This window comes from Podospora pseudoanserina, chromosome 3 (genome assembly GCF_035222485.1).
Source record: "Podospora pseudoanserina strain CBS 124.78 chromosome 3, whole genome shotgun sequence".
NCBI lineage: Eukaryota > Fungi > Ascomycota > Sordariomycetes > Sordariales > Podosporaceae > Podospora > Podospora pseudoanserina.
This window is the reverse complement of record NC_085922.1, coordinates 166,613-182,360: the sequence shown is the minus strand read 5'-3', so window position 1 is coordinate 182,360 and position 15,748 is coordinate 166,613. Positions and strand designations below refer to the sequence as shown.

General features: G+C 54.7%; 8 protein-coding genes across 8 annotated transcripts; 2 read left to right on the top strand and 6 right to left on the bottom strand.

Annotated features, from left to right (window-relative positions):
• Positions 1-268: 268 nt before the first annotated feature.
• On the top strand, positions 269-979 carry QC764_300585 (uncharacterized protein; the record flags this gene model as incomplete). The annotated part of the gene is made up of 1 exon (XM_062945190.1): positions 269-979. One exon carries the CDS (start codon positions 269-271, stop codon positions 977-979), a length of 711 nt encoding a protein of 236 aa, XP_062801114.1.
• A 2,669-nt stretch (positions 980-3,648) lies between these two features.
• QC764_300580 (uncharacterized protein) lies at positions 3,649-5,277 on the bottom strand (the record flags this gene model as incomplete). The annotated part of the gene is made up of 1 exon (XM_062945189.1): positions 3,649-5,277. The coding sequence occupies one exon, from the start codon at positions 5,275-5,277 to the stop codon at positions 3,649-3,651; it is 1,629 nt and encodes a 542-aa protein (XP_062801113.1).
• A 535-nt stretch (positions 5,278-5,812) lies between these two features.
• Positions 5,813-6,202, bottom strand: QC764_0046940 (uncharacterized protein; the record flags this gene model as incomplete). The annotated part of the gene is made up of 2 exons (XM_062940344.1): positions 6,000-6,202; positions 5,813-5,935 (listed from the first exon to the last, which is right to left on the bottom strand). The coding sequence occupies exons 1-2, from the start codon at positions 6,003-6,005 to the stop codon at positions 5,813-5,815; spliced, it is 129 nt and encodes a 42-aa protein (XP_062801112.1). The 5' UTR covers positions 6,006-6,202.
• A 275-nt stretch (positions 6,203-6,477) lies between these two features.
• QC764_300570 (uncharacterized protein) lies at positions 6,478-8,296 on the bottom strand (the record flags this gene model as incomplete). Its single annotated transcript, XM_062945188.1, has 4 exons — positions 6,478-7,288; positions 7,350-7,760; positions 7,816-8,187; positions 8,258-8,296. 4 exons carry the CDS (start codon positions 8,294-8,296, stop codon positions 6,653-6,655), a joined length of 1,458 nt encoding a protein of 485 aa, XP_062801111.1. The 3' UTR covers positions 6,478-6,652.
• A 612-nt stretch (positions 8,297-8,908) lies between these two features.
• On the bottom strand, positions 8,909-10,184 carry QC764_300560 (uncharacterized protein; the record flags this gene model as incomplete). The annotated part of the gene is made up of 3 exons (XM_062945187.1): positions 8,909-8,945; positions 9,008-9,790; positions 9,850-10,184. The coding sequence occupies 3 exons, from the start codon at positions 10,182-10,184 to the stop codon at positions 8,909-8,911; spliced, it is 1,155 nt and encodes a 384-aa protein (XP_062801110.1).
• An 800-nt stretch (positions 10,185-10,984) lies between these two features.
• On the bottom strand, positions 10,985-12,942 carry QC764_300550 (uncharacterized protein; the record flags this gene model as incomplete). The annotated part of the gene is made up of 2 exons (XM_062945186.1): positions 11,389-12,942; positions 10,985-11,336 (listed from the first exon to the last, which is right to left on the bottom strand). Exons 1-2 carry the CDS (start codon positions 12,021-12,023, stop codon positions 10,985-10,987), a joined length of 987 nt encoding a protein of 328 aa, XP_062801109.1. The 5' UTR covers positions 12,024-12,942.
• On the top strand, positions 12,778-14,763 carry QC764_300540 (uncharacterized protein). The gene is made up of 3 exons (XM_062945185.1): positions 12,778-13,359; positions 13,444-13,636; positions 13,696-14,763. The coding sequence occupies exons 1-3, from the start codon at positions 13,295-13,297 to the stop codon at positions 14,695-14,697; spliced, it is 1,260 nt and encodes a 419-aa protein (XP_062801108.1). The 5' UTR covers positions 12,778-13,294; the 3' UTR covers positions 14,698-14,763.
• An 11-nt stretch (positions 14,764-14,774) lies between these two features.
• On the bottom strand, positions 14,775-15,656 carry QC764_300530 (uncharacterized protein; the record flags this gene model as incomplete). The annotated part of the gene is made up of 2 exons (XM_062945184.1): positions 14,775-15,539; positions 15,612-15,656. 2 exons carry the CDS (start codon positions 15,654-15,656, stop codon positions 14,775-14,777), a joined length of 810 nt encoding a protein of 269 aa, XP_062801107.1.
• Between the last annotated feature and the right edge of the window lie 92 nt (positions 15,657-15,748).

Sequence of the window (15,748 nt, the reverse complement as noted above, 5' to 3'; positions counted from 1 at the left end):
GACGACATCCTGCGCGATCCAACATCTCCAGCGACCAAACTCTGCTTGACGCGATCAAGCGACTCGACATCACCGGCGACCCAGTCGACAACTTCTTTGAAAACCTCCCCACATATGACGACTACGTGAGGGTCGGATATAAAGAGTTCTGGTCGAAAGTGCAGTACGTCGGCTCGCGATACGCCGTGCAAATACTAAACAAACCATATTCCGACAGAGAGACGCAGGTTCCGACAGAGAGGCGCAGTTATTCCTTTTTGGAAGCTTGATGGGGCATTGGGAGGCGCTCAGAAGTGAGGCGCTTGGAAACGGCGAGGTGAATGAGTCGAAGCCGCTCTGGATTCTCCAGCATGTAGCGCTCCTAGCGCTCAAATGTACCCCTTCTCCCGACGATATGAGCAACAAAGCCAAGGCCCTTCGCTTCTACCTTTGGATCACATGCTGTCGGAAGGAAGATTCTTTGCCCAACCAGCCCCCCGTAACAGGCCCAGAAACCGATCACAGCCTTCTGCCAGAGGGACTTTCGGGAAACAGCTGCGCAGCATGCGGCAAGCAGGGCGCTACCATGCGGTGCTCTCCATGTCTCATCAAGAACGGTGACAACTGCAGCCACAAGACCATCAGAACACTCTATTGCGACCGGACATGCCAAGCTCAACCCTGGCCTAAGCACAGACAAATCAGCCGCGTCGTCAAGCTCTACGAGGAAGTTTGGGAGCACTTTATGGACCTGACACAGGTTCATTTCAGACCCAAAAATATCAACATACCCGTCTGCCGCATGACACTAGACCGCGTCGAGTTCAGCGGCATGCCTGATCACAATGTCCTACGTCTCACCCTGTCTTCGGCCAGACAGCTTGTGCTCGACCCCACCCGTGCTCAGTTCGGTTGGAAAGAAGCTTTGTCGCCCTGGGAATCCCACCCTCAAGCACCGCGTCTCGACGACGAATGCAGAGCATCCGGTGGCGTATTGTAATTTCGGCCGGGACCTTCCAGGCCGAATCTTTCAGGACAACTGGCCACCTGATGTTAAACCTTCTTTTGAAAGTTCCCGCGTCTTGGCCGAGGTTGTTGCCGAGACAGCCTTGAAACTGGGCGACAAAGAGTTTCTTCCGCTTTCAAAGGCCTTGGCTACGTCGATGAAAAGAGGCCTCAACTTTGTTGCGAAGGGAGATGGATGGTGCGACCTCCGAGTCTATGCCCCGTGGCTTCACGCAATCCGGGTGCGCCACCTTCAGACGCCGAGTTATGCACCGCTGCCTGCATGATCTGTGTTCAGAAGTCCAAATATGATCTGGAAAAACTCTCAAAGGGTCAGGGCACCAAAGGCTCCAGGTTGGAGACGCTAATCAAACCCTGGGAAGAGCGATTTCAGCCAGAGGTTAGGCTGCGGCTTTGATACACGACGGCTGCCTTGGCAGATCCATTGAGATGGAACAGCCCCGATGATTTAGCTAACTAGCAGCTTTTTCTGGGAAAATATTTGTGGGAGGGCAATATGTGTCATGGTCGGTTGATGAAATATATCAATCAAGAAAAGCTTAGCTCGATGTACTGCAATGATAAGGCTGTTCAACTACCTAAACATGTATCAGCAGGGCCCATCTGGTGTGCACACCAACATCTCTTCCAATACCTTCAACTATAGCGGCCCACACATACCATCGGTCCATCTCAACGAGGGACTCTTTATTCAACTGAGCTTTCTGACATCGGACCGAAGCCCCCATTTTCCGCCACGCTCATCCTACAAGTTGTTGCAATGGAGAACGCCCATAACATTATGAACATGTTGATCTAGCCACTGTCAGCCACGACTTTGAGGAGAATATCAATAAGGCTAGTTGACTGAAGCAGGAGAACATTCGAAGCAATCCGACCGCCCTTGTCATCGGGGCAAGGAAGCCACGTTTCGGCGGTGACGGCGGCGGTGATTTTGAACCCGTGGTTAGAAATATCACAGGAGAGATGATATTCCCCGCTGCAATCAGAAAAATAAGGGTGTCTCTGTTAGCACAAGAAATTTGAGAAAGGAAGGGGGGGTGCATGGGAAAATATGAACTCCTTCTGGAATTTGAGTAATCCCCATGAATTGATGTAGCATTTTCCGGGGTTCAGCGTTGAACCGCGGTTTCATTTGCCATTTCGCATTTGGCAGCTGCCGCATTCGAGAATGTTCTTTTCGTTAACTTGAGGGGACAGTCACGGCATGATTCGAGTAAGGTGTCTGTTGCTGCTGTTCCTAGGGAGAGGAGGGAGATGGTGAGGATGAGGGGACGCATGGTGGAGATGGAGGTATGGCTTTGAGGCAAGAAGATGGAGTAGTTAGCTGAGTAAAAGATGATTTGAGAGATTACATCCAAAGTTCTTTGCCGCGAGCCAAATGCTGCCGACTTCCAATTATGTTGACGACTAACGCATCCCCGACAATTCTAGACTCAAGAGAATGTCACCGCGGTTGGAAGCAACGAGTCCTCTGAAGCTCAAACCTCTCGCGTTCATATCCACTAAAATTATGCCAATTGTTCTTACGTCAACTTGGTCGGCTATGCCTAGATCGATGGTGAAGGAACGAATGTGCTGCGCCATCTTCCAGCAAGGGGACCCATGAAGACAACTTGGTTCTCTCTCCACCAACTCTGACAAAAGACATCCCAACCTAGTTCAACCAACGCCTGGACTTCGACCTTGGATACCCCCCCCTGGCAGTAAAGAAACCCATTATCCACCTTCACATTAGCAACTAGGTAAACCACACTCAGTCAGCAACGACCTGAACAACGACAACCAAATCAACTCACACAAATCAGCCAACGGCGTATGCAACTGCCCATTAATCCTAGGACAAGGAAGCCACATCGAAGCATCGCCACGGGGAAGGTCAAAAGCAGCATTCGCACTGCCTACATGGCAGGATAGGGGGTATGCACCGCTACACAAATCATGTCCAACATTAACCTCAGAAGAGTCTGTCTGTGAGAGCACGCACTTGTGCTGAAAGATCAAATTCCTATTCGCGTTGATGTAGCAGCGTTCCAAGTTCAAGCTGGGCCATGCGCGCCATTGGCCGTTGTCCATTTCGCACCGGCTGCATTCGAGCACGTCTTTGGCGGTGGGCATGAGACGACAACCTTCGCATCGGGATAGGGTGGCTGCTGAGGCTGCTGTTACCAGGGAGAGGATCGTGAGGAGGTGCATTTTGGCAAGGTCAAGGTTGAGTAGGTGTAGGAGGTAGATGATGAGCTGAGCACGAGGGGAGAAAGGGGGCGGAAGTGTTGGCTGGAGAGCCTATTTATGAGGTCTTTGACCATTCTTTGACGAGGTTACCAAGTTCTGAATATTGAAACTTTTGCCTTGGAGATACATGCTTTTCTGACAAGACTCGATTCGGCTGCATGGCAATGAGCAATGGGATGGTGCGTTGCCAAAACCGGTCATGGTAAGTATCCTGGTACCTGCCCCTTGACCAGTGCACCTGAAGCTGTGTACAAAAGCTCTTCCTGCACTGGGCTAAAGCGCCAAAGACTGAGGTATGCTGGCTGTTAGGGGAATTTGTGTATGCATAGTCACGCTTGGCAGGAAGGGGGCGAGCACAACCGCTCTCGTGTTGATCTTATCTCAGGGCAAGATCCTAGGTAAGTAACCCTAAACCTCATACCGATCACTACCATGCTTCACAGGCGTGTACACAAACCCCTCAAAACTGGCCACCCTCCCTGTCCCGTTCAAATCCGAGGCAGCCACCCCCACAAAAGCCCCCGTGAAACTCCCATGAGCCTGATGCCCACCACACTCATCACTTACAATACTTGCGTCAAACACCGGGCCGATCTTCTTGAGCTCCTGCTCCCCCTCAAGAGCGTACCAAAACTGCAGCTCCTTCCCCCTCACCGTAACCTTGAGTCTGACTTTGCCCTCGTTGGGAATAACCACACTGTCAGGATTCGACAGCGGCAAGACCAGATTCCCCACCGGCCAGCTCGCCTCGGAAGCCATGATCAGCAACTCCCTCTGCCCGTCACTGTGCGCGCTGACGATGAGGTAGAAAAAGTTGTACCGGCAGTAGTAGGCCGTCAGCCCGGCGAATTCTCTCTCGTCGGTGGGGGAAAAGTCAATGACTGTCTCGGCGTCGTAGGAAAAGTGCTCTTGCCTCCTCGCAACGAGGGCTTGCTCGAACCAGGAACCGATGCTCTCCCTGCCAATCAGGTTGAGCTTGTTGTTGTCCAGGTTGAAGATTCTCTCCGACTCGGGGGTGCGAAGCCACTGGAAGTCTTTGTGCAGTCCTTCGCCAGCATCGAACGAGTACTTTTTCGTCTCCCAGTACCGATCCTCATCCCGGGCGGCAGGGAGCTCGACATGGAGGGAGGGGACAGGCCCACCCTTGACAAAGAGCCAATCGTCTTTCCAGAAGCATTCCTGGATGGCGGTCTCGCGGCCGAGAACGCACCTTCTCCTCTGGGTGGTCGGGCGGCCGGTAAGGTGAACGAGATAGGTCTTCCCATCGGGTGTGTCGACAATATCACCGTGTCCGGCACGCTGCAGCGCGGCATGGGGATGGTCCTTGGAGGAGAGAATGTGCTTGTCTGGGTGGGTTTCATAGGGCCCCCAAATGTCCCTGGAACGGGCAAAGGTGACTGCGTGGTCGTAGCCGGTGCCTCCTTCGGCGGTCAGGAGGTAATACCATCCATTCCGCTTGTAGAGATGAGGGCCCTCGACCAGAGCGAGCTCGGTACCCTGATAGATGTTTTTGCGTGGGCCCACGAGCTTGCCAGAAACAGGATCCCATTCCTGCAACGCAATCCCGGCAAAAAGAAGAGGGCGACGGCGGTGATCCCACAGCATGTTCACAAACCACTTCTTGCCGGTGTCCGGGTCGTGAAAGAGTGAAGGATCAAACCCAGAAGAGTTGGTGTAGACCGGATCCGACCATGGGCCCTCGATAGCCGGGGCGGAAACAATGTAATTGTGAGTATCCTTGAAGGACCCATCTTTGCGCTTGACATCTGTGTACACCAGCCAGAACTTTTCACCATCGTGGGTGAGACAGGGAGCCCAGATACCGCAGCTGTCCGGGTCGCCTCGCATGTCGAGCTGGGACTTGCGGGTTAGGGGGCGGGTGACGAGCTCCCAGTTGGCGAGGTCCTTGGAGTGGTGGATTTGAACGCCTGGGTACCACTCAAAGGTGGAAGTGGCAATGTAGTAGTCATCGCCCACCCGGAGGATGGAGGGGTCGGGGTTGAACCCGGGGAGGATGGGGTTTCGTACTTGGGGCATGGTGAATCACAATGAAGTAATTGGTTGGTTGGTTTGCTTTGGGCAGCTTGACGACGTCTCGCCGGAATGCCCGATGGATGCCTCTTATGGTCGAGGTTGAACATGAGGGGAGACTCCAGGTGCTCTCAGTCCGCTGCTACAGCCGTGTTGGATGCCCCACTCCGCATTTAGCCGGGAGCGGCTCGCAAGGCCCGGGGAGGGGAAGTGCCGGAAAAGTGGACCCCGGAGCCGGATGTGTCTCTGCACCGTGAATGGCACGGTGTTGAGGAGCGAGGAGTGATGACCATGACTTTAACAAGAGCCTTTCCTACATAAGGTATCCAATGGGGGAAACATCATTCTGGCATCTTTTTTGGAAGCACATGAGATATCCCACGACAAGGTTCTCAGTTATAAGCGGCCCAATCACGAGCACGCATTCGCTCGCACAGCAAGGGTAGGAATGTATTAACTCTTCAAGACTGTTCTTCATGAAATCCACCGTATTCCCCGAGTACTTTTCTTTTGAGGCGCATCTCCTCTGGCCAATAGCAGTTCATGTGAATGTCGAAAGGCAGTCATCAGGGTTCTCCGGGCAGGCTCGGGCTTCGACCTGGGCAGGAGCAGGTGCTGGGGCGGCAAGCACCGCCGTGGCGGAGAGGATGAGAATGGTGATAAGCTAAATTCAAATTTGCGTCAGGAACAATCTGCAAAGGCATTGAACACCATCCGGTGAGCCTTACCTTCATTTTGTGGAGTTGGACCCAAAGTCTCGAGTTTGAAGTGACGAAGTTGGTAATGTTTTGTTTGTGAGCGGGGATGAATGATTGAATGAAGGTGAATACACGGGCGACTCGGACTCTCTTATAAGACTTGGGGATTTCGGGAGTGTGAAATGTTTGCAGGTCTGGTACGTTTGAGGTTTCATTGACCGACGACGCCTTGGTAACCACACTTCAAGCGTTGGATCACTAGGTACCTAGGTACACAGCATGCAAGGCAGGCCAAAAGAGAACATATTTCAAGCCCGCGGGCCAATCTGGTTTCGAGCAGCCAGACCGGCCATGGCCATTGGCCGTCGTCTTATCTACCGTCCTACCTATGTCTTGATCGCGGCCGGGCTGGTGTCTGCGCCGCGCAACAACACTTGCGTTTCATTCTCTATGACCGAAACATGAGACCGACATACTTATCTCATGTTCTTCTATCAACACAGAATAAGCACAACGTTGGGTTTGACGCCCCGGGTCGGTGCCATGCCTTGGGTATTACAATCACCGATTAGGTACTTCTCTTCAACTCCGCAGTTCATTTCATCCGTCAACATAATGATGTAGAAAAACATGCACCGAACTTAAGTGTTGCCTTCGACAGAATACATCACCCCCCCTCCCCCTCAAAACTTCTTCCTCACCCAGCTCGCCTGAGTGTTGCACCACCCCTTCAACCCAACAATGCCCCAATCCATTCCAACACCGCTCCACTTGTGCCCACCAAAGGGAACATAAGGCGACAGCTCAAAATGACTGTTCACCCAAGTGCTCCCCGCCTCCAGCCTCCTAGCCAGCCTCTCGGCCTTTTCAATATCATTGCTCCAAACCGAAGCCCCCAATCCCATGTTGGTGTTGTTCGCCCGCCTAACCACCTCATCCTCATCGCTCCATTTGAGAACAGGCATAATGGGCCCAAAAGGCTCCTCCACCACGATGCGGCTGTCATCCGGCGGGTTGTCGATGATGGTAGGCGGCAGGAAGAAGCCCTTCTTGCCATCGCAGGCGACAGGCTCACCACCGGTGGCGACTTGCCACTTCTGCTTGCCAATCTCCGAGTACAGGTCCTTGACCTTTTCAAACTGCATCCGATTTTGGACCGGGCCCAGGAACGCCTCGGGATCACCTCCTCCTCCGACCTTGAACGACTTGACCACCTGGACAAAGGCAGCGAGGAACTCGTCGTAGATCTTCTCGTGCACGTAAAGGCGCTTGATGTCCATGCAGATCTGACCAGAGTGCATGAATGCCATGGGTCCGATCTTTTATTGTGTTAGGTTCATTAAGTACCTTGCTTGGTCTTGAGCATCAGGCAAAACATACCTTCTGAACCACCTGGGCCACATCAACATCATCATAAATAATCGACGCGTCATTCCCACCCAACTCCAACGTCAGCCTCTTGAGCGTGCTGGCACAAGCCTGCATGACCTTCTTGCCCGTCGCAGACGAACCCGTGAAGCTGATTTTGGCTACACCGGGGTGAGCAGTAAAGAGTGGTCCCAAGCTCTCATCACCGCTCAGAACTTGCACAACACCCGGTGGGAATATCTGCGCAGCAATCTCGCCCAGCTTGAGCGCCGTGTAGGGAGAGAAAGGCGATGGCTTCCAGATAAAGGTGTTGCCGGTGAGGACGGCGGGACCAAGCTTGCCCAGGCCCAAAAGGACGGGGTAGTTCCAGGGGATGATGCCAACGCCAACTCCCATGGGAAGGTACCGGACGGTCGCTCTTCTCTGTTGTGAGCTGTCAGCGACCCCTTTGGCAAATCAGCATGCAAACCAAACCAACCTCCTCAGTATCCTCAATCAAGTCATCCTCGATCCTCAGCTTGGCCGTCTCCCTCACATGGGCAATGGCAAACTGCAGCTCCCCTGCGGCGTTGCTAACAGGCTTGCCAGCCTCCTTCATCAGAAGCTCTTGGAGTCCGGAAACGTTAGCCTCAATCGCGTCAGCATACCGACCGAGATACCCCGCCCGCTCGTCATAGGACAGCGCCTTCCACGCGGGAAAGGCAGCTTTGGCAACGGAGACGGCCTTGTCGACATCAGCCTGCTTGGACAGGGGAACATGATAGAGAAGCTCCTCTGTGCTTGGGTCGACAGCCTGACGGGTCTCGGGGGTGGACGAGAGAGCGTTGTTGATGATGTTTTGAAAATTGGACTGCCAATCATCATTGTCTGTCAGTGACGAGTTTTCGTCAGCAACGAGAGGGGGGGGGGGTTGAGCGTACCGTAAAGTCAATCTTGGGGAAGTCAGCAGCTGAGCCCATGATGTTACCGTTGCAGACTGACGATGCAGTCCAAGTGAGTGTCTAGAAGGTGGCAGGCAGACAAGACGAGAAGAGGCTCAACTGAAATACCTGCGGTACCACCCAGCGCTACTTATTCTTCTTTCTGGAACCACCCTCAGAGAATACCGATGCCTGCAGACGATGCAGTTGGGCCCCTTCCATGCATGCGTGAGGTTGCATTCTGAATGTTCCATGTTGCTTCCCCGCAGCAGGTTTGCCCGACCTTGCACCAACAAGACGGTCAAAGAGGGAAAGCGAGCCTCGGATCGTCTCCACACCATCAGAAAAGACGTCAATAGTGATGTTTCGCAACCTTGCTTCCCCCCCTCGTGGCTTCAATATTTCCCCGCATCTAGAACATGGAGGGCTGAGGAGTGAGAGCTGACAAATATTCTACTTGGTTGCAGGTGGGTTCTGCCAGAAAGGGTTACGAGTTTGCAGTGCTGCTCTTGGAGGTTGGTTGGGCGTTCGGGGAATGGAACTCTTGATTCGTGGGCGCGAACAAAGTTGGCATTCTAATAAATGGCACGTAATGATCTAAAACTCGCGTCCTCATCGCCAGTATTACACACCCCCCTTCAGGCATATCCTTCACTCGTCGTAAGGCTTCTGGCCCCAAGCAGCACCCCTGTAAATCAGAAGACATGTCAGCTGCTGTGCCCAACGGCGGGACGAAGGGGGATAACTTACCAAACGCAGTAGCTATGCCAGTTCTTGTTCCTCAACCCAGCCCTCACCTTGGCAATAAACACCTGCATCTCCTCATACTTCCACCCCAACACGTTCGTGATGATATACAACCCCAGTCCCTCAATCCCGCCGTCGAGCATATACTGGTTGAACTGCCCAACCTCCTTCCACTTTGGATCCGCCGGCCACGACCCCACCGGCGTCTTGATAATCGTATTCTTCACATCCTTAAACCCAGCCTCCTTCAGCCACCCAACATAGTTGTCATTGTCCACCACCTCAAACGTCTGGCCCATCTTGTCCCCCGCCTCCTTGAACACCTTCTTCCACTCCACAAACACCGTGTCCTTGGGCAGCGACCCGTCATCCGACAGCACATCCGCCGTGCAGTCCAAGTGCTCGATCCAGCCGCCCGGCTTCAGACACCGGTACGCCTCCCGGTACACGGCCGGCCAGTCCTTGAAGCACCCAATCATATACCGGAAGTGTATGTAGTCAAAGTGGTTGTCCGGGAAAGTCCAGGGCTGGGAGGCGTCATCCAGCTCGAACTTGCAGTTGGGCGGCACCCAGGTCGGCTGGATGGGAGACAGATCGATGCCCGTGACCTCGCAGTCGGGGAACTCATCGGCAAAGTCGATGGCCCACATGCCCGTGCCCGTGCCGACATCGAGCACGCGGGTGGGCTTGGACAGGGGGGCGAAGAAGAGCTTGTTGTCCAGGGCCAGGTTGAGGAGGTGGTGGTTGATGTCTAGTTGGTCATTCTGGGCGTCGTCATTGGGGGCCCTGGTTTGTTTTTTCAGTGAAACGTGATCAGAAAACAGAGAAGGGTGGTTCAGACTCACCAGTACTCCACCTTGTCGGCACCACCAAAGTTGTGGTAGGTCCTGCCGTGAAGCTTGCGGTACTGCAGGATGCTGGAGCTGATGGAGGCAGTAGAAAGAGCATTCTCATCACCAAGCGAAGAGTCATTGTCGTCATCGTCCTCCAGTGGTTGGGGATGGTAGATGGGGTTGGAGTCGACTGCAATTTGGGCATCGGCGGCCGGCTGCTCAGCAGCGCTCGGGGATGCCGGAGTGGAAGCGGCAGCGGCAGGAGCGGTGGTCGGAGGTGGGGAACCAGCCGGTGAAGAAGCCGATGCCTGCGGCGCAGCTGCCGGAGTGGACTCGGACTCGGCCATTTTTTTATTTTATTTTTTTGTGTAATTATTTATCACGGTGACAGGATGGGAGAGAAGGGGTAACACCAAAGGTCGATCTGCCGACAGAGCAGAAAACGGGGCCGGTCCCAGGTAAATATCCTTCCTTTCCACCTACCCTACCATCGGGCACCTCTCTCACCCCCGCACTTCGAGCAACATCGCCGGAGACCTCGCCTGCTCCGGGTTGGCCCTGTTAGCCTGCCGCTTCAGGGTTAGTGGGGGTGATTTACAGGGGATGACTGGAGCGCCGGAACCCACCAATGCAGTTCCAAATCCTTGGGATGTTCACACGTAATTCGATAGTGTCCAGAACCACCGAAGAAGAAATCGTTAAGCTATCTGCAGGTCATGCGTATGCGTGTCAGAAGAGCGAGACAATAACCCAGATTGCTGGGTCTCACATGTCTCCGATCCAAAACCTCGCCTCACAGCACAGCACAAAGTGGGTGGTCATCCCGTCATCCCGTCTACAACAAAGAATTACTATATACATGATTTATGTCGGGATAGTGATGGGACGACGCGAAGTTGAACGGGTGGAAAGATTGTCAACTTGATCGCCAGAAGTTGAAAGGATACCGGTGGTCAGCACACAAGACACATCAACCCCCCCAAGACAGGAGAGGCCTGAGTAGAGGCCCTCTGCTCACGGAGACCTAAGAGTTGAGGTCATGGCAACTTCCGACGATGAACCGACAACATTCCACCCGCCAGCCCCGCATCGTCTCATCCAGCCATTAAATTACAAGCCCAGATAAAGTCTCCGTGTCGACATCACATCAAAATAACCCCCACGCACCAGCAGCAGCACCGATAAGCGAGGCACTCACTATGGACACGGTCTGACGCACAGCAGCACTAACAGATTGACCATCAGTAGGCTTGACGCCGGTGGATTCCTTGCCCAGGTACCAAGCGCCAATATCCGTCAGTCTACCATCGTTGCTCAACATGGCAGCATTGGGTCCCACGTTCGACACGTCGCTCCTAAAGGCGCCGAACAGGGAATACCGCTCAACAAAATCCAAACGATCAAAGTACTCGGCAGAAATCTTGTAGAAGGCCTGCGTGTCCTCGAGACTCTGATGGGCGAAATTGTACTCGGTGATCCACATGGTCTTGTTGGGGAACCTGTGACAAAGTCAGCCTTGCCACCAAAACTGCACAACCGAAAGAAACATACTCAGCAGCATATTGGCCCATATGGCTGGCCAACCCCTCAAAGCTCCCATACCAATGAATCGTCACAAAGTCAAACGTGCAGTTCTCCTTTTTGTTTTCCGTGCTGACAAGCTTTGAGCACTCGCGGACAAAGGTCCTGAGCCAGGGCAAGCCGTCCTGTCCGGCGGTGCAGGCAGGCAGACCCACTCGGATTCCCACATCACTCAACGGCTTGATGTTGTCCACCCACACCTGAGCCGCCGTGATAGGATCCAAATAACTCCCTCCCCACGAGTACGGGGCATCCGGTTCGTTGAAGCCGAGGACGTTGGTGATGTTGACGCCGCTCTTGATCAGGTCTTGGATGGTCGTGACAAACGAGGTGTCTCCCTTCGTCTCCGGGGCACCCCATAGCATGGGCACAAACTCAAACTCGGACTGAGGAATGTCCTTGTATTTGGGCTCGGGGAGAGGTTTGTAGTTGTAGTACCACGACAGAGCCGGGGGCCAGACTGCGTCGTCGGCGCGGGTCGTGTCGTTGGGCGTGAAGCAGAGACCTCGTTTGTCAGACGCTAGCGGGCCGTCGGCGGAGACGATCGACGGGAGGATCATGGCTGCCACTGCTAAAACAGCGGCGGGTGATACATGGTGTAACATGTTACGCGGGCCGGACGGAACGGAGCGCTGGTACTGAAACCGTTGGGTTAAGCTGGGCAGTCAGAACTTGATCGGATCAGATCTCGTTGTTCAGAGACCGAAGGGATGCTGACGTTGACGCGGTTGTAGGCCGTCGTCGGTCGGTTCCCAAGGCGAAGAGGGACTGTTGTCAGCTCAGGGGGGTCCGAGATCTAGATTTGCGTTTACTCCGTAGTTCCGAAGCTACCAAAAAAAAAAAGAAAAAAAGAGCGTAAGTATGGCCAACGCTGCCGACGGGAGGGAATGGAATCAAGAATGAACGAGAGTTGCAAGAAGAATCATGATGAAGAGATGTTCAGGACGACGACATGGCCGCAATAGAAATTGCATGGCCATAACAATGCGGCCAGCTGAAAGCGCCCGTTATCTCCATGACCAAACAGACCCTTTCAGCTTGATGGGGCAAAAGCTCGTGGCTGGCGCTGCCCAGGCACCCAGGGCCGCCTAGATTTGGCAAGATAAGACGCTAGCCCGTGTTGGGACTAGCGCCGCTGTATTGCACCTTTCTTAGTGAGAGGACTGAGATGGCAGTTGATCAAAAGGCCCTTATTTATGGGATGAGAGGGAGTTGTCAGAGCAGAGCTGCCAATGGCTGTCATCTGAACCTGAACACAGAGATATGCAAGGCACGAACAACTGCACAGATACTGCCCAGCAGAGACGAACACGCTGAAGCTCAAACGCACAGGGCAGGCACCGGGTGCAGGTTCAAGTGGTGGAGATTGAGAAACAGGGCTGTGGCATGAAGTATGCAGGATAAGGCTGAGAGAAGAAGTCTCTGTATTCTTAAAGACTTCCCTTCAGCTGGCTTCAATTGATGGTCCTTGGACTTGGAGGACCCCAACAAGCAAAGCAATTGCCGATGGCGGGTGGGTGCCTTGTGGAAGCGAATGGGTTCCCCGCAAAAGCTCTTGAGCCGTGGCCCGGAAGCGGTTCAAATGGGCCGGTCGGGTCACTTTACCCCAACGCCATCCTTGCCCCCGCGAGCCCCGGGTTGCCCCCCCCCCACCGCCAGGGGCCAGCTTTCAACCGCGAACCAGGCCATCTGCGATGGACAACAACCGCAGACGCCGAAAGATGCCGAGGCAAAGTGACCCCACGCCACCAATTCCGTCAGCAGCAACATTGCCCTTGATTATTGATATAATAAATAATATGCACGACATTCCTGTCCCTTCCTGCCCCGAAGACCTCAATTCCTGATCAACCACACCGGATTCAAGACTCTCACAATGGCGGTAGAAAGACTCGGCTCCATCCTCAAGCACCTTGCCCCCGGCAACGGGCTGTCCCAAATGTGAGTTGTCCCGTGGGCTTTCACATGCCCCTCCCTCCACTTTGACTTTTGACTTGGCCGCTGACCACTCGCCGTAATACGCAGCACCTCCAAGAATGCCGACGACATTGTCATCACCCTCGCCGTCCGCACGCCTCTGGCCAAGGCCAAGAAGGGTGGCTTCAAGGACACCACTATCGAGTACATGGTCTACGCTCTCCTGAAGGAGGTCAACCAGCGGAGCAACCTCGACCCCGCTCTCGTCGAAGATATCTGCCTGGGCAATGTGCGCACCCGTGTCCGTCCCCTCAGAGTGTCTTTGGAAACAGTGAGCGCTGACACTATTCTGGTCTACAGGTTTCCGATGGCAAGGCTTCGTACAAGCTGCGCGCCGCCTCCCTCGCCGCGGGCTACCCCAACACCTGCTCCGTCTACTCGCTCAACCGCTTCTGCTCCTCCGGCCTCAAGGCCGTCGCCGACATTGCCCACGCCATCTCCAACGGATCCATCGAAATCGGTATCGCCATGGGAGCCGAGAGCATGACCGCTGGCGGCGATGCGCTCGAGAAGCCCTTTGACGAGGAGGTCACCAAGCACTCCCAGGAGGCTGTCGACTGCATGCAGCCCATGGGTTGGACTTCCGAGAACGTCAGCGCTGACTTTGGTGTCACTCGCGAGATGATGGACAAGTACGCCGCCGAGAGTTTCCAGAGAGCCGAGAGGGCGCAAAAGGCCGGTCTTTTCGATGACGAGATCGTCCCCATCACCACCCAGATCAAGGACAAGGACGGCAATTCCAAAACGGTCACCCTAACCCAGGACGAGGGTATCCGGCCTGGCACCACCGCCGAGGGTCTCGGCAAGATCCGCGCTGCCTTCCCTCAATGGGGTGGCTGCACCACTGGTGGCAATGCCTCTCAGGTTACCGATGGTGCTGCTGCCATCCTGCTGATGAAGCGCAGCACCGCCATCAAGCTCGGTCAGCCCATCCTGGGCAAATACGTCGGTTCCACCACCGCCGGTCTCGCTCCCCGCATCATGGGTATTGGCCCCACCGTGGCCATCCCCAAGCTCCTCGCCCAGCACAACATCACCCTGAACGATGTTGATGTCGTCGAGATCAACGAGGCCTTTGCCAGCATGGCTGTCTACTGCCGGGACAAGCTTGGGCTCGACTGGGCCAAGATGAACCCCCGTGGCGGTGCCATTGCCCTTGGCCACCCACTGGGCGCCACCGGTGCGAGACAAATCGTCACCGGCCTCAGCGAGTGCAGAAAGACCGGCAAGAAGATCCTGCTGACGAGCATGTGCATTGGCACCGGCATGGGCATGGCGGGCTTGTTTGTCAACGAGCAATAATGAATCTGTAATGTATCTTATGTACCTCCTGTATATAGCAAGCGATATCAATGTTTTTTCCATCTACTATCCCTCTATCACCTTGATGCCGTCCGAAAAACGGATGTTGATGACGCCCCATCGTGCAAAGTAGCCAGCCCGGTTGCTATCCCCGTGTTGTTATTTTCGGCCTGGCCCCGTCCCAACTCCTCCCCCCTCGTTTCTCCCCCCTTTCCCTCCCTCCCCGACCCCCACCTTTGCCGGACCTTGGGCAGGAGGTCATACCACCCGCCAGCAGCAAAAACTCCCAACCAGAGAGCCAATTCGGTCCCGTAAATCACCATTCCCAACACGTCCAGCTCTTTCTGGAAAACGACCGACACCAGCGAGAAGACATCCCCGAGCGCGTCAATCCCCACAAACAAGAAGGAAATCCCCCTCACGGTCCGATGTTTCCATATATCGACGTAATGCCTCAGCACGCCCAGCGCAAGCAACAGGGCAGACAACGCCGCCATGAGCGTCATCGCCCAGTCTTGCCCGTTTCTGTTCCGCAGCGCGAACACCAGCCCGACCTCCACACCCGCCATCACCATCCCGATCGGCACCGCCACGGACAGGGTCTCGATCGCTGTCCAGCGATGCTGGTAGTAGAGACACTGCCCCCAGGTGACGAGGCTTAGGAAGGCGAGGATCTGAGGTTGGGCCTGCAGGGCGAGGTTGAAGGAGGAGACGATGTTGTAGACTCCCAGGGGGACGCCGGCCCAGGCCCAGAGCATCATCATGGCGGGTTGCAGCCCGGTGGCGTGATGGCGGCGGTGGTTGATGATTATTTGGGGGAGGAGCTGGATCGACCAGCAGATCTTGGGATGGTGTTAGCATGCGATGAAAAGAGAGAAAGAGAGAGAGAGAAAGAGGAAAGAAGGAGGTTTTACCGCTCCGAGGGTGCCAAGGATGTTGGCTGCTGGTGGGTTGTCCATTGCATTTTTGGTGACAACGTTCCACTCACTCCAAAAGGTTGATGTTGACAAGGAGGCTATGTGAAGAAAGACACTGCTGCTCGGGCTGCTTA

Bases quoted from the DNA above. Each gene is read 5' to 3' on its own strand.
- QC764_300540 (XM_062945185.1), top strand. From the start codon at position 13,295: ATGGCGGTAGAAAGACTCGGCTCCATCCTCAAGCACCTTGCCCCCGGC. The intron at 13,360-13,443 runs GTGAGTTGTCCC...CGTAATACGCAG, and splicing joins GGCAACGGGCTGTCCCAAAT to CACCTCCAAGAATGCCGACG. The intron at 13,637-13,695 runs GTCCGTCCCCTC...TCTGGTCTACAG, and splicing joins TGGGCAATGTGCGCACCCGT to GTTTCCGATGGCAAGGCTTC.